At 54.9% G+C, this 14,668-nt stretch overlaps 4 protein-coding genes across 4 annotated transcripts; 2 read left to right on the forward strand and 2 right to left on the reverse strand.

Annotated features, from left to right (window-relative positions):
* Positions 1–2,781: 2,781 nt before the first annotated feature.
* On the forward strand, positions 2,782–4,109 carry V2A60_004477 (proteinase A; the record flags this gene model as incomplete). Its single annotated transcript, XM_083255796.1, has 3 exons — positions 2,782–2,880; positions 2,969–3,122; positions 3,175–4,109. The coding sequence occupies 3 exons, from the start codon at positions 2,782–2,784 to the stop codon at positions 4,107–4,109; spliced, it is 1,188 nt and encodes a 395-aa protein (XP_083111922.1).
* Positions 4,110–5,251: 1,142 nt separating this feature from the next.
* Positions 5,252–8,041, forward strand: V2A60_004478 (uncharacterized protein; the record flags this gene model as incomplete). Its single annotated transcript, XM_083255797.1, has 2 exons — positions 5,252–5,490; positions 5,644–8,041. The coding sequence occupies 2 exons, from the start codon at positions 5,252–5,254 to the stop codon at positions 8,039–8,041; spliced, it is 2,637 nt and encodes an 878-aa protein (XP_083111923.1).
* A 936-nt stretch (positions 8,042–8,977) lies between these two features.
* On the reverse strand, positions 8,978–10,405 carry V2A60_004479 (RMD1 family protein; the record flags this gene model as incomplete). The annotated part of the gene is made up of 1 exon (XM_083255798.1): positions 8,978–10,405. The coding sequence occupies one exon, from the start codon at positions 10,403–10,405 to the stop codon at positions 8,978–8,980; it is 1,428 nt and encodes a 475-aa protein (XP_083111924.1).
* A 408-nt stretch (positions 10,406–10,813) lies between these two features.
* Positions 10,814–14,192, reverse strand: V2A60_004480 (uncharacterized protein; the record flags this gene model as incomplete). Its single annotated transcript, XM_083255799.1, has 3 exons — positions 10,814–12,038; positions 12,110–13,517; positions 13,586–14,192. 3 exons carry the CDS (start codon positions 14,190–14,192, stop codon positions 10,814–10,816), a joined length of 3,240 nt encoding a protein of 1,079 aa, XP_083111925.1.
* Between the last annotated feature and the right edge of the window lie 476 nt (positions 14,193–14,668).

The raw sequence follows: 14,668 nt of genomic DNA on the forward strand, positions 1-14,668 counted from the left end.
CTTAAACTTGTGTTATTGATTTATTAGTACGGAGTACTCCCTACTTACAGACTACTAACTTTTACTCCCAGACTCACTCCGTACTGGTACCTGTTAACTGGTCTGCTGGTCTATGCCACTTCTTATCCTGTGGCTCCGCGATGTGCAGATCGACAGTCTTTTATGCAAACCCCAAGTTACATTTGGCTACTTATACCAGTAGCATTAAAAAGAAATCCCTATAAGTACCGAGTACAGATTACTTACATATCCTGGCATCAAAGGGACAACGGCAGAGCTCTTTCCTACAGTGCGCTTCCTACACTCACTGTGCTGGTCTCGGCCTGGCTCGCGCTCCCGATAACGCCTTTGCCTGGCATGCAAGCGCCTTCATTCAGCGTCAGCGTCGCAGTCCTGAGACACGTCTCTCTGCTCTGTCTGTCTGTCTGCCCGCCTTTCTCTCTCTCCCTCTCTCTTTTCGATTTTCGATTTTTCGGCCGCTTCTGAAACCACGGAACGTCTCTGTTGTACTGTTATCAGTAGACATTTCACGTTTCTTGCCCGTGTCGACTCGCTGCAAGCTTGCTCTGCACTTTCGGCATGGGAAGAGCTATGGAGAAACCAGATGCCATTTACCAATTTACCCAATATCATCATTACCAACCAACCTTGGAGCCGTAATTATCGCTGACTCTGTGTGCTCTGAGCAAGTTCGCCCTGCAAGGTCGGTCCCTGTGCCATCTTGTAAGTACTGAGTATTATCACAAAAACTTAATATAGCTCCAAAGCAGCCTCTTCGGCCAGTCGATACCCACGGTATGTATCCGTACCAGCTGGTACTTAGTGTCCACTGTCTATAAAGGTGGTGAATTACGGTAAATGGGGCGTTTGGGCGTCTTGTTTTCGTCTTTGTTCCTTGGCAGAGTGAATACGAGCAGCTGCACTGCCTCCCAATATCCAGCATTTCGTATGGATACGCATATATCAATAGAGCTTAGTCCAACATTCATTGTAACTACTTGCTGCCTAGGAACTATATTTATCAGCCCTGCGCCCGTAGAGCCTCTGCGTCGGTTAGGACCACGTCTCTCTCGACAACTTGGAGTCTCCAAAATTGGACAAGGCACATTATTGAACACGCCGCTTGTTGGCATGTCACGGAATTGCTTTTGCTCTGGCTCCAAGAAGGGAAAAAAGAAAAGGTCCGCATCTGTCATTTCGATTCCCGGTCGTGTCTGAGATGACTTGTTCCCTTTCGGTGCCACCAGATGTACACTGCTCAATAAGTAGCCTCGGGCCACGGCGCCAAGGAGACGATTCGAGCAAATGCTCTTTTCGCCAGCCTTTCTTCGTGAGTAGTATTGGCGTCTGTTAAAGATGTCGGAGAAGTTGGAGATACGAAAAGGGGCACACATGAGTCAGCCTGAGTTCGGAGCCTGAGGGCGGCTCAAGTCTCTTGAGGATCGCTGAGGGAATTACGTCTACAGTAAGCACAGATTAGAGCGCTTCAGCTTGTATGAGGCCATCGCAATTCGACAGAGCCTCGATATAGCCCGGGCCCGGTAGGAGAAGAGGAGATGGTATCATGCAAAAGCACTTGTTATGACCCATGGCCCTATGACCTATGGACGTGGAACAATTCAAGACGGTGCTGCACGCATCTGCCCCGAAACTGTTTTGATTGGAAAGTCAGGACTGACTCACGTTCCGGGGCCAGAAGGTTGACTGGTCGCACCGATGACGGCCCTGACATGCTCAACAGCTCGCTTGCAACATGATTTGTGGTCGGATCGTGGTCTGCACAAGTGGTGAGAGCCCTAGAGCTGGCGACTGTTCAAGATCCCACTCGCTCTCTGGATTCCAAGCGCAACAGAGCCTCCCATGCCAGTTTCCTAGAGCACAACGACTAAAAAAAAAAAATCCAATGAACCCTTACTATGGACTGCGACGGGAAAACAGTCTTGTTGCCTTGCTGGAACGCACCCGTTACAGCCCCGGTTTCAGCACTCGATCTCGCTGGAGGCCGTTGCGGGCACGGCACTATTTGAGGGCCGCCCCGACCGTGGGGCGGGGCAAAGCGTACCAGTAAGACTGTCAGCAGCCTTGGAAGTTGCCCGGACCGGAATAACTACCACGGACAAATGCGAAGCCAGTCTGAGATCGATAGTCTGCGGCCTAGATACTGAATAGCGATCTGGCGGCGGCCTCAGGTTGCTAGTGGTGACGAGCACACCACCTCGCATTGGCGGTGCCTGGGCATGGTACCCGGATATGCAGGTCGCGGCCGTGGCGAGGTGGAGATTGGTTGAAGGCTGAAAGGTTCGGTTCCTACGGAGTACTAAGGTACTCAATGATGAGGCCAGGTACCTTGTCCGCCACGCGAGCTTGGCTGGTAGCAAAGGTACTTACTTACCTAGGAAGACCCAAAAGAACAAAAAAATAAAAGAAGCAGTCGACGGAGGTTGGCTCAACTGGCTCATCGGTGTACTACTTACTGAGTACTACCAGGCAGCTAATGTGGTGGCGCAAGCAAGCTCTGGACGGGGCCCCAGCAAATGTTGGGCACGAGACGCAAGCAGCCTCCCGTCGATAACGACACTGGCCCACCCATTCCCCCCCAGCTGCGTCATGCTCCATCCATCCTACAACACTCCAGTCATCAACAAGCCCAAGTAGCTTGCAACAATCCTGCCTCTCTTCCTCTTTCCATCGTCATACTCGGTCGCTTCATCGACACCCGTTCACGAATAAACGTAAACAACTTTGTTGAATCGTTACGCTCCGTCTCTTCCGACGACCATCATGAAGAGCGCCTTGATCGCAGCCGCCGCCCTGGCCGGCTCCGCCCAGGCCGGAGTTCACAAGATGAAGCTCCAAAAGATCTCGCTCGCTGAGCAGCTGGTGCGTTCAACCTCATCCGCTTCAGGACGCCATCCTGAATGATGAAGCCATGCCACCGTGGATGAACATTGCTGACGTCTTCTCGCAGACCGGTGCTACGTTTGAAGCCCAGGCACACCAGCTTAGCCAGAAATACCTTGGCGCCCGCCCTGCCAGCCGTGCCGACCTCATGTTCAACCACCAGGTTGTCGAGTCCAAGGAAGGCCACCCTGTCCCCGTTACCAACTTTGCCAACGCGCAGTGTAAGTAATTGTCAGAGCTGCACGGGCTGGAATCGCGCTAACACCTCGTCAGACTTTGCCGAGATCAACATCGGTACTCCTCCCCAGACTTTCAAGGTCGTCCTGGACACTGGCTCCTCCAACCTTTGGGTTCCTTCTCAGTCGTGCAGCAGCATTGCCTGCTTCCTCCACTCCACATATGACTCGTCGTCCTCCTCCACGTACAAGAAGAACGGCACCGACTTCGAGATCCGCTACGGCTCTGGTAGCCTGAGTGGCTTCGTGTCCAACGATGTCGTCTCCATTGGTGACCTCACTATCAAAGACTCCGACTTTGCTGAGGCCACCAGCGAGCCTGGCCTGGCCTTCGCCTTTGGCCGCTTCGACGGCATCCTAGGCCTTGGCTACGACACCATCTCTGTCAACCAGATGGTCCCTCCCTTCTATCAGATGATCAATCAGAAGCTCATTGACGAGCCCGTCTTTGCCTTTTACCTCGGATCCGGGGATGAGGGCAGCGAGGCTGTCTTTGGCGGTGTTGACAAGGATCACTATGAGGGCAAGATTGAGTATATCCCTCTCCGCCGTAAGGCTTATTGGGAGGTTGACTTTGACGCCATTGCTTTCGGCGACGAGGTTGCTGAGCTTGAGAACACCGGCGTCATCCTCGACACTGGCACGTCGCTCAACACCCTTCCCAGCGACCTTGCTGAGCTTCTCAACAAGGAGATTGGTGCCAAGAAGGGCTTTGGTGGCCAGTACACGATCGACTGCGCTAAGCGCGACTCGCTGCCCGACATCACCTTCACCCTAGCCGGCTCTAACTACACCCTACCCGCCAGTGACTACATCCTGGAGCTTGGTGGCAGCTGTGTCTCTACATTTACTCCCCTGGACATGCCCCCGCCTGCCGGCCCCCTCGCTATTCTCGGCGATGCCTTCCTCCGCCGCTACTACAGCGTCTACGACCTGGGCAAGGGCGCCGTCGGTCTGGCCAAGGCCAAGTAAATGCTTTGTAATGGCTAGCATTATGAGTACGTAGTGGAATAACCGACCAGTCGGTCCGTTAATGAACGCTCAGGAGGAGGAGGCTTTGTTGTTTGACAGTGACAAGTCAGTTTGTTTACGATCCTTGGTGTACACTATACAAGGTACCTCCAATACATTCCGATTAATTGTATACATGCATGACGTGTTGTGAACGAGTACCCGAGTTGCCAACTACCTACCTAGGCGAGCGACCCGAGCATTGCCATGTTGGTAGCAGGTAAAGAAGACTTGGTAACAGTGGAGCTGGACCTGTAACATACTGCGAGGCAGTCGTGGAGCTAAAGCGCCTCTGTAATGCAGCCAGCAGCGTTGTTGCTAAGCTGGCTGGTTGGCTGGCTCAAACTCATGACAGCTACGAGCTAGCGTGGCGCCAACCATGGCCAGCATCTCGACAGGAAACAAGAGTATTGAAAACCAAAAACAACGGCCCAAAACACAACATTGGACATTTACTCGGGACAGTCCGTATCTCCAGCTTGTAGAGGGTGCAACGCTGCGGGCGCAAAGGGAGACAGCAACATGTCACGTGCATCAATTTTAGCCTTTCAGGCGGTGTCAAGCCAGCAGAAGGGCCTGTTTGGCTGACGGGAGAGCCTGCACCTCAAGTAGTACCTACCTTAGCACTACCCTCTACTAAGTAACCTAGGTACCTACCTACCTTGGGTGTTACCTACCTCTAGCCTACTTACTCAGTACTTGCGTACCTACCTCTTACCTAGCAGCCTCTCTGGCCCGTCCAGACACACATCAGTCTTTTCCCCCATCGAGAGAGACCGCCGCTCTAGGCAAACCTGTCCGTGTTTTCCATTGCCCATCCCAATCAACCTTGAAAAAATCCCTTCGATCTCCGGTCTCGACGGACGCACCGGGCATTACAATTTTTTTCCTTCCCTCGGCTGCTTCTGCGAATTGTACCATCGCCCGCCGACGCGCGCGCCCTTGATGAAAAAGGGTTTGGCGTCGCACTCCTCCAAAATCCACTTTCCTTGCCTCTTTGCCTCTTCGCCAAAAAAATCCGCGAGACCGCGTTATCGCGACGAACGGCTCCCCGGGCTTCGACCTCGCCGCCATCACCACGACGTCAAGGACTCGGAGCAATCATGGCGCAGCCCTCGCCCGTGCCGCCGCCGCCGCCTGCCAACGGCGTGTCGTCGGCCTCGCCCGACCCCCCCAGCGACAACAACTCCCACCTGTCTCTTTCTGGCAAACGGAAACGCGACGACGACGGCGGCGACCAAGCGCCCGCCGCCCAACCGCAGGGGACCACGGCCGCATCCGATGACTGGGCGGGAAAAAATTCAGAGAATCTGCTCAAATACTACCACCAGGTTTTGATAACGTATGTCGCCATCTATTCTTCTAATCGCCAGCGCCTCGCTTGATCTGGGGCGGCCAACCATCCCCATCGCTTGCCCCCCCCCTCTTGACGTCGCCGCATCTTCACCCTTCCTGCTTCTCTTTGCAACATGGCTAACTTGACTCTTAATGGCAGACTCGATATCGAAAAGACCATCCTGACGCGTATACTGCCCGAGACCAAAACAGACCAAGAACCTCACACCAAACGCCAAAAATCCGCAGAGCCCCCGACGCGCCTCACTATCAACGATAAGCTCGCGGCTAAAGCCTACAACACCATTGATGACGTTGCTGCCGATGTCGCTGTGGTCGTCGATTCGGCTCTGAAAGATGTCGATGCGACAGAGAACCCCAAGGAAGCCCTGCGTCTGAGGGAATTCAAGCGCAAGGCCCTCAAGTACGCCGCGCAAGAGAAAGCTTACCCCCAGGTCATACCGGAAGCTCAGCCGGACCCGGCGACGGCCTTTCAAGATGGGTCATCTGTCCTGTCTATTGTCGGCTTCGCGCCTCAGGAAAGAAGATTGTTTTCCAGTCTGCCCGCCTCCAAGGACGTCAGCTTTTCTGACGAGGCTCTGCCACCGGGCGTGTCCATTGCCACAGTGACCAAATCAACACAGCAAGTGCCTACACGGACTCTTGGAGAGCTGTTTGGATCGCACCGTGCCTTGCCCCCTCTGAACCCGCCCAAGCAACCAAAGACACAAGCAAAGGGAACCGCCATAGACTTTTATCACCCGGAGCCGACAAACGCGCGCACCAATTGCTACTTCAACACGAAGTTGAGCTCTGGATACTACCTGGACTATAGCAATGCCATTCCCTCGTCCCAGGCTGTCCCAAAGCAGCGCGAACGGGCGGAAAGCTTGGCAGGAAAGAAGCCATCCATGAGCGAACTCGAAATGTTAGAGGTTGAATCGCTCTTCCGTGGCGCGTTTTCTGCGTTCGCCCCTTGCAAGGACGACTCGGCCGCCATTGTGCCTTCCAGCGTCGCCGGGCGCATCTGGTGGCAGCGCTCGGGTCAGCAACTGTTTGAGCGTATGATCGATTCCGACTACTACGCCGACAAGCAAAATAAAGGACAGACCAACAAGTCTACCACTGATGAGATCGATGAAGCAGCCATTCAGGATGCCATTGATCACTGGGACGAGACAGCCGTCGACCCCTCGTTGGACGAGGTCATGGGCACCCGAAGCAAGGCGGACAAGGATGTCGATGATATTCTCGAGGAAGTCTCCGATCTAATCGAGACGCTGGCGTCCTACCAGCGCATCCGTAATCTCACCCTGCCCAATTCGCAGAACAGACAGTCTAGCGACCCGGTCACGGGTGACATGCTCGCCACCTCGGGCCCAGAGCCGTCCGAGGATGAAGTGGCCACGTATGAGATGCTCAAATCGCAGCTGGCCCTCATCGTCAAGACGCTCCCGCCATTTGCTGTTGCCAAGCTGAATGGCGATCAATTAGATGATCTTCTCATCAGCACCAAAATACAAGTCCATACAGACGACTATTATGGTACTATGGAAGAGGATGAAGCCGGTGTACAAGCACGCCTGCGGGCTCAACAACAACAACAACAGCAGCAGCAGCAGCAGCAGCAACATCAACAACAGCAACAGCAGCAACAACAACAGGTTGCTCAGACTGCTCGCGCGCCACCGCAGCGCACCCCTAGTACTGGAGGCCAGTATCCGAACCAGTACGCGGCCACCGCACAATACGGCACTCCCGGCCGTACACCACAGCCGCAGCAATACTATCGTCCAGGATCTCAACCTGGCTTCCAGCCGCAGCGCAATGCGACACCGCAGCAGCCGCGCCCGCCCCAGCCTAATCAGTACACGCGGCAAAACGGGTATGCAGGTAACCAGTATGCAACGCAGCTGGCCAAAGCCCAGACACCATATGGGCACCAGAACATGCCGCAATACGCAAATCAGCAACGGCAGCAATTTGCACAGGCGCCGCAGTCACAGCCCGGCCCCCCGCATGCCGCTACCTATCATCAATACCAACCACAACAGCAGCAAGGCGTTGCACCGCCCGTAAATTACGCTGGGTATACAAATGGCACGCCGCAGCAGCACGCCCAGCACCCACAGGCCCAGCAGCAGCAGCAGCAAAGGCAAATGTACAGCCAGTCCCCTAATATGCAGACTCAGCAACGGTACGCCACTCCGACCGCTCAGCCCGGCACGCCTGCCCAAGGAGCACGGTACGCCGCTGGCGCCAACCAAGCTGGTGGATACAGCCAGTCGCCCGGCCTCACTGGGTACCACACGGTGATTTCAGAGGCCCAGCAGCAGCGCATTTTGGAGCAGGCCAAGGCCCGCGTCGCCGCCGGGGGCCAGCCGGGAGGCTACTCGGGGGCCGCCCTGGCCGCCGCCCGCGCCAGCATGGCCAACCAGCCAAAGCCGCAGACACCGACGGGGCAGAGGGCTAGCACGCCGGTGCTGCCTCCCCATAAGGTGACACCGGTGCCGGTGCCTCCCATCCCCGGCACCGCGCCTCAACCGCCGTCACAGTAGACGAATCTCTTACGGCGGTCTTGGGAGTACTTTTTTGTAACAAAAAATGGGATAGTGTTTTTTTCTTCCCTTTTTTTTCTTTATTTTGGTCTGGTTCCTTGCTTTTTTTCTTGTCTTTTTTCAATCGGTACAGGCGACGAGGTTAATGTCAATTGTAAGGCAAGACACTTTTTTTTTTTGGCATTTTGAGGAAGAGGAAACGGGAGCTCAGAGGAGTTTACTATTATTGTTATTTTTAACTCGCGCGTAACATATTACAATGAATGTCACAGAGGAAGCAGGGGAGCGCAAGCAGAGTAAAGTAACGAAGAAGAATTCAGAAAGGGAAAATTTAACAAAGGAACTGAAAAAAAGAGTCGAGCGTATTGACAACCTGAGAAAGGGCAAACTAAGCGGGAACAGAAAATGGATTTTCTATAGCAAAACTCTTTATTCTAGGCTGATTGGAATTGGTGTTTATTTTTCGTCTTTTGATATCTTTCCCTCCCGCTGGCTTCATTTTCTCTGCCGTGGTGTGAGGTGAATGATGCTGTCGGCATTCAGTGTATAGATTGCAGGAGAAGTCGAGATATGCTTGCCACCAAGGAACTCGCGTTTAGTGATTCTTCTTTCGTTCTTCTTTCGTCTTTCTGATTGCATAATCGTGCATTGGATGGCAGGACGCGAGGGGGCCTGAAAGCTGCTTAAATCTAGTCTTCACATTTCTCTTTTGCATTAGGCTTTTCAAAAGACAAGCGACTGGGTAACATGTTGATTGCCTGCAGGGCGATGTGAAATTGAGTAGGGTATCATGAATCTAATAAAGTCTATCCGAAACGCCAGAAATATGCCTTCTTCTTCCTTCTTCCTTCTTCTTCCTTCTTCCTTCTTCTTCCTTCTTCCTTCTTCTTCCTTCTTCCTTCTTCTTCCTCTTCTTTCCCTCTCTTCTCTATTCACTTACACTACAGCCGCCTGCACCGCCGGCCGCGGCTCCCTCGCCTGCTCCTCCTGCGTCCACTCACGCACAATGTGGCGCATCTCGAAGACGACCTCGACGGCGATGAGGGCGATGATGATCCACTCGAGGCGCGTGCCGTGCTGCTCGCTGGACATTTCGCGGAGGACCGTGGCGATCTCCTGGGCGTAGTCCATCTTCTGGTTGAGGGCGCGGATGCGGACGTTGACGTCGAGCGCGCGGCCGACCTGCTCGTAGTAGCCCTCGAGGCCGAGCTCGGAGCGGCTGTCCCAGAAGATGTCGGGCAGGGCGTCGGTGAGCTCCGAGTAGTGGTTGAGGCGCGCGCGGAGGCCGAGCAGCTCGCCCGTCTTGCGCAGGATGAAGCGCCGGCCAAAGGGCGCGCCGACGGCGCCGCCGCGGGCCAGCAGCGCGGGGACGTGCCGCGTGCTCTCAAAGTACGAGGTCAGGGCCGTCTCGAGCACGGCGAGCTTGGTGCTGCGCGCGAGGCCCGACGAAAAGGCAATCTTGGCGAGCGTCGTGTCGAGCCGGTCGCCGGCGCCGGCGCCGTTGTTGCTATTGTTGCTGTTGCTGCTGTTGTGGTTGTCGTTGGCCAGCTGCTCGCGGCGCGTGCCGAGCACGACGAGCTCGCCCCGGAGGATGCTCGTCTCGCGCTGCGCGTCGCAGGTGAAGTCGAGGTCCTCGGCCTCGCGCAGGTCCGGCGGGTGCAGGTCCTCGGCGGCGCGGAGGAGCTGACGCGACACGGCGTCGGGCGGCAGCGCCCACGTCACGAGCGTGCCCGAGGGGAAGACGAAGATGTCGCCGCCGTTGGCGGCCCGCGCGTGCACCACCTCGCTCGCGTCGAACCCCGTGCCGTCCGGGTCCGTCTCGAACCCGTGCGAGGACAGCGCCTCCACCACGGTTGGCATGTGGAAGCCCTCGGCGAGGCAGACGGCGCTGACGACGGAGGAGGGAGGGCTGCTGCTGCAATCCTGCTGCTGCTCGGTAGAGGCGATGGTCGCGCCGGCGGCGGCAAGTCTGCCGGTGCTGCTGCCGCTGGCGCCGCCGGGGCTGTTGCTTCCGCCGGGGCGTTTCGGCTGCTGAGCAATGATGGCGACGCGCCGGAGCGAGTTCTTGGTGGTGGCGACGCGGGCAGGCTTGCGCTTCGTCGGGGAGGAGGAGGAGGAGGAGGCGTCGGCAGCGGTGGCACTGTTCGTAGCGGCAGAAGAAGAAGAATATGATGACGGCGAAATCTTGGAGTCTTCGCCGCCTTGGGATAGGTATGGGTTCGAGGTGAAGAAGCTGCGCTTGCGAGGCAGGTAGACCGTCGCCGTCTGGTGGAAGCACCGCGTCGGCCGTCGGGGCAGCGCTACGCTGCTGTGGATGTGACGGGCGGCATGGTGGAGGGAGATTCGTAGGGGAGAGGAGCGCATAGTGGTGAATTGAGTGCTGTTGCCATGAGGCGGCAAAGGGCAAGGCAGCGAAGAAGGTAGGTAGACTTGAGATGACTTTTGAGCGTGGTAGCTCTACCGCCAATTTTTTTTTGTAAGAGTGGAGGCAACCTCACCCTGTCTTTATAAGAATAATTCAGAGAAGGAAAAACTACAGTACTTGGACCTTGATATTGCATTTGTTAATAAATGACATTGATTCAATCGTTTTTTTTCTAGTTTTCTTCAGCACTTTCAAGATATCTTAGTTTGTGATTCTTCGCGTGGAATAAATAGCCAGTAGGACCTCGTTGTTGCGTTGCGTACGCCGTAGGAAACCCTGGGGACTCTTATCCTTGCGACGAGTCTAGGCGTCTGTCTTGTGCCACTCTATATATTTTTTTCACAGCACTATTGCAACTCAAAGAGAAACCCATAGCCGGCTTTCGTGGGCCGCACCAAAAACTCCTCTCGCGGCCCAGGTCCACACGCAGCTGTACCAACGGCGGCAACGGCGGCGTCCAGCCGCAGCAGTATAAAGTCCTCTTCGGTGAGTTCGTGTGGATGCCCGGCCGCTTCCAGCGTTGCGGCTGCGTGTCTTGTCGCGGTAAAATTGAAGAGCCTGTCGTGCGGTTGCTGCCTCCTCGCTTCTTCCTGGGCGGCAGGGATGACGGAGTCGCCTCCGTCCGGTCCAAAAGGAAACGGTCCACCAGTTCGGCGCACGCGGAGCGCTGTTGCGTTGTCCCCTGCGCGGAGCTGCAGCCATCGCGTGTCGGTGCGGTTGCCGTTCTCCTGCGGCACGTCGTATACCGTCTGCAGCTGATCGATGCTGTCCGCGTTCCAGATGCCGATCCGTTGGCTGTCCTTTTTATCCGGGTACGACTCGCCCGGGCCGCGCCCGCACCACTCGACATGGTGGAGGTCCAAGGGCACGGAGACGTCGAATCCCATTCGAGGAAGATGCGTTGGAGCGGCCCCGATCGGCGCATCAAGAGAGATGAATACTGAAAAGGCCGAACCGTCCGACTTGATCTGGTATACGGTGGTCGCGTTCCAGCCCCAACCCAACGACACTGGCCCGATGAATGTTTGCGTCGCAAGAGTCAAGACACCTGTGCCGTCGCCTTCATCGAGGTCCAGGCGGCGCAGCTGAGTCGAGATCTTGTCCACGCCGTGCGACTTCCAGTGAGGCGCTGCCGCGCGAATGTCGTTGTCCGTCGGCGCGCGCCAAAAGCCTGGTGTCATGGCGCCCTTGTACGGTGCTGACTCGGCCAAAACGGACACAGAGCCTGACCTCCAGCTCTTCAGCAATCCACGAACTCGACTAAAGTCAAAGGTGGACTTGGCGGTTGTGATTGTCAACGAATGACTCGTCCTTTCAATCTTGGGCCTGAGGAGTGTCGCCGGTATCTCGCGCGCAAGATGGAGCTTTGCCGGCGAGATGGGGTGCTGGAAAAAGGCAACTTCATGGCCGCTGTCGGCCCATACCGTAGACTCTGATAGCGTCAAGCTTGCTGTCAGAAGTAATTCTGCATCAGATATCTGGTCGAACATTGTGCTCGGGAGTTCCACAGCACCAGTGGTACCAGCAGCGACTTGCGGAACAGTAATGGAACTGGTGACGAGCAATTTCGCGCTAGATCGCATTACCGCGTTAGTGATGCTGAGCACACTCATCCAAGTGCTTGCGGTCATTCTGTGACATACCTCGAACCAAGCTCGTGAAGGTCGACTGTCAACTTGAAGAGGCTGAGATCCGCAAAGTCATGTCGGTTTTCGATGGCAAGGCTCCTGCCAACGAGCCGAAGCGACACTGGCGAATACGCCCTTTTCAACTCTACGAGTCCGGGCATAGGCTTATGCTCGCTGTTACAAAGTCCATCCATCACAAAGGTTCCATCATGTACTGTTTCAGCAAAGTCACCGCCGTATGCGTGGAACGTTTTCCCATCGGGCCCTGTGGTTTCGAGGCCATGGTTTGCCCACTCCCAGATAAAGCCGCCCTGGATACGAGGATACTTGCGGAAGATCTCCTCATAGTCCTCCAACAGTCCAGGCCCATTCCCCATGGCGTGCGCGTACTCACACAATATGAGCGGCTTGGATGCTATTCCGTCAGCATCGATTCCCTTTGTCAAAGCCCTGTTTACCAGTGCATCCAACGCAGGATACATGTAGGAGTACATGTCTGTGGTACCCATATCTGTATCTCCCTCGTAATGTATCAACCGGCTAGGGTCAAGACGCTTGCATGCATCGTACATTGCAGTCAAGTTCTGACCACAGAATGACTCATTTCCCAGCGACCAGATGATGATACAAGGATGATTCTTGTCCCTGTGAACAAGCTGGTTTAGACGATCAAGATAAGCGGCTCTCCAGGAAGGGTTGTCGCTGAGATATTTTCTAGCAGCCCCGGATATTGTGGTGACTAATTCTTGATATGCATCTTCACTGCCGTCCCACTCGGCCGTGTTGTCAGCTACAACCTCTGCGAATCCATGGCATTCTAAATCTGCTTCATCCATGACCCACAAGCCAATCTCATTGGCCATGTCGTAAAGGGCAGGATGAGATGGGTAGTGGGCGCAGCGTAATGCGTTGATATTGTGCTCCTTCATCAGAAGCAGGTCTTTGCGTATAAAGTCCACTGGGACTGCACGGCCAAACCGCGGGTGGTGGTCGTGTCGGTTAACTCCTCGGAACCTGATGGCTTTGCCATTGACTTTGATCAATCCATCTTTGAGTTCAACTTTTCTGAAGCCAGTAGAATGCGTAACGCTGGCGGACTCCCCACCTGACGTCAATACAATGTCAACTTCATACAGATGGGGGGTTTCGGCAGTCCACTTGGATGGATTATCGACATTGATGAGGAATTCTATATTTTTGGTAGACGGAGAGACATCTTGCTCTTGGCGACAGACGACAGCGGCACCATTTTTGATCTGTTCTCGGACGGCGACAGAAATAGTGCCGCCGTGGGGACAATGGATATCTGCGGTCACTCGAAGTATACCATGCCGGTACGCAGAGTCCAGGTCGCCGCGGATGAAAAAGTCTTCCAGTCTGCAGCTAGACGAAAATGCAACAAGATGGACGTCGCGAAAAATGCCTTTTTATTGTTATTTTCCATGACACATGAGAATGGAATCGACGCGTCGTCGTCCTGTGCGTGCCTACCTGATAGCCACCATTGATCCTGGTCCTCAATGTACGAACCGTCTGACCATTGGTAAACACGAACCAGGAGATGATTCTCCGCATCGCGGCGTGCCAGAGAAGTGATGTCGAATTCGGCGGCATTGCGGCTTCCCTGGGCGTACCCGACGAATTGACCGTTGAGCCAGAGGTGGTAGGCGCTGTCAACGCCATCGAACCGCAGTCGCAGCTGTGAGTTGGCATCCCACTCAGTCGGAACCATGAAGGATCTTGCGTACGTTCCGGTAGGATTTTCGTCTGGCACGTTCGGAGGGTCCACCGGGAATGGATACACGATGTTGGTATACTGAGGCCGGCCATAGCCCTCGAGCTGCCAGTGTGCCGGGACCGGAATTGTCGGCCACGCTTCCGGTCGGCACTTGTCCACATCGGGAGCTTCTAGGGGGCTGCCGGCATAGTGAAAATTCCATCTCCCATTGAGAGATTGCGCCGTTTCTGGAATCCAATAGGATCGAGGTGGCAGCGTGTTCCGTCGAAAGACTGCTTGGTTGGCGTAGTCAGGCCTACCTTCCTGGCCTGCTTCATGGTGTCCACATAGAAAACTATCGTCCTGATTCACCGCTTTCATTGTCTTTTTTTTTTCCTCTTCTGTTTTGTGTTTTGAAGGGTCGGCAGTGGCGTTGCTCGGAGCGAAGCAACTAGTTGCGAAAAAGTCGATTGGCTGTTGAAGTTTGTCAGAGCTCACACCCCAGACAGAGTATCATAAGAAAAGAACATGGTATATCTATTTAAATACAAAATGAACAAGTCTAAATAAGGACCTCTTTCCAATGAATCGCGCCGCGGAAAATCAGTCATGTCAATGCTCCTCGTGGAGGGAATAAGACGAGTCACACCAATCACACAGGACTTTTCCCCGCTCGAATCCCGCCTTGCATTCCCGCCTGATTTCCGCTGCTCCAAGGATTTAAAGTTGTGGGGAGCAATGGACTAACGCCTATGGAGGACCAATGAAAACTTTGGGGATGAAATTGCTGCTGGGTGAGTCAATAAGGTAAATGATGGGGTCGGCCTAGTCATTCTAAGCACTTGAGATGGGCCGCT

This window comes from Cordyceps javanica, chromosome 3 (assembly GCF_051103115.1).
Source record: "Cordyceps javanica chromosome 3, complete sequence".
Taxonomy (NCBI): domain Eukaryota; kingdom Fungi; phylum Ascomycota; class Sordariomycetes; order Hypocreales; family Cordycipitaceae; genus Cordyceps; species Cordyceps javanica.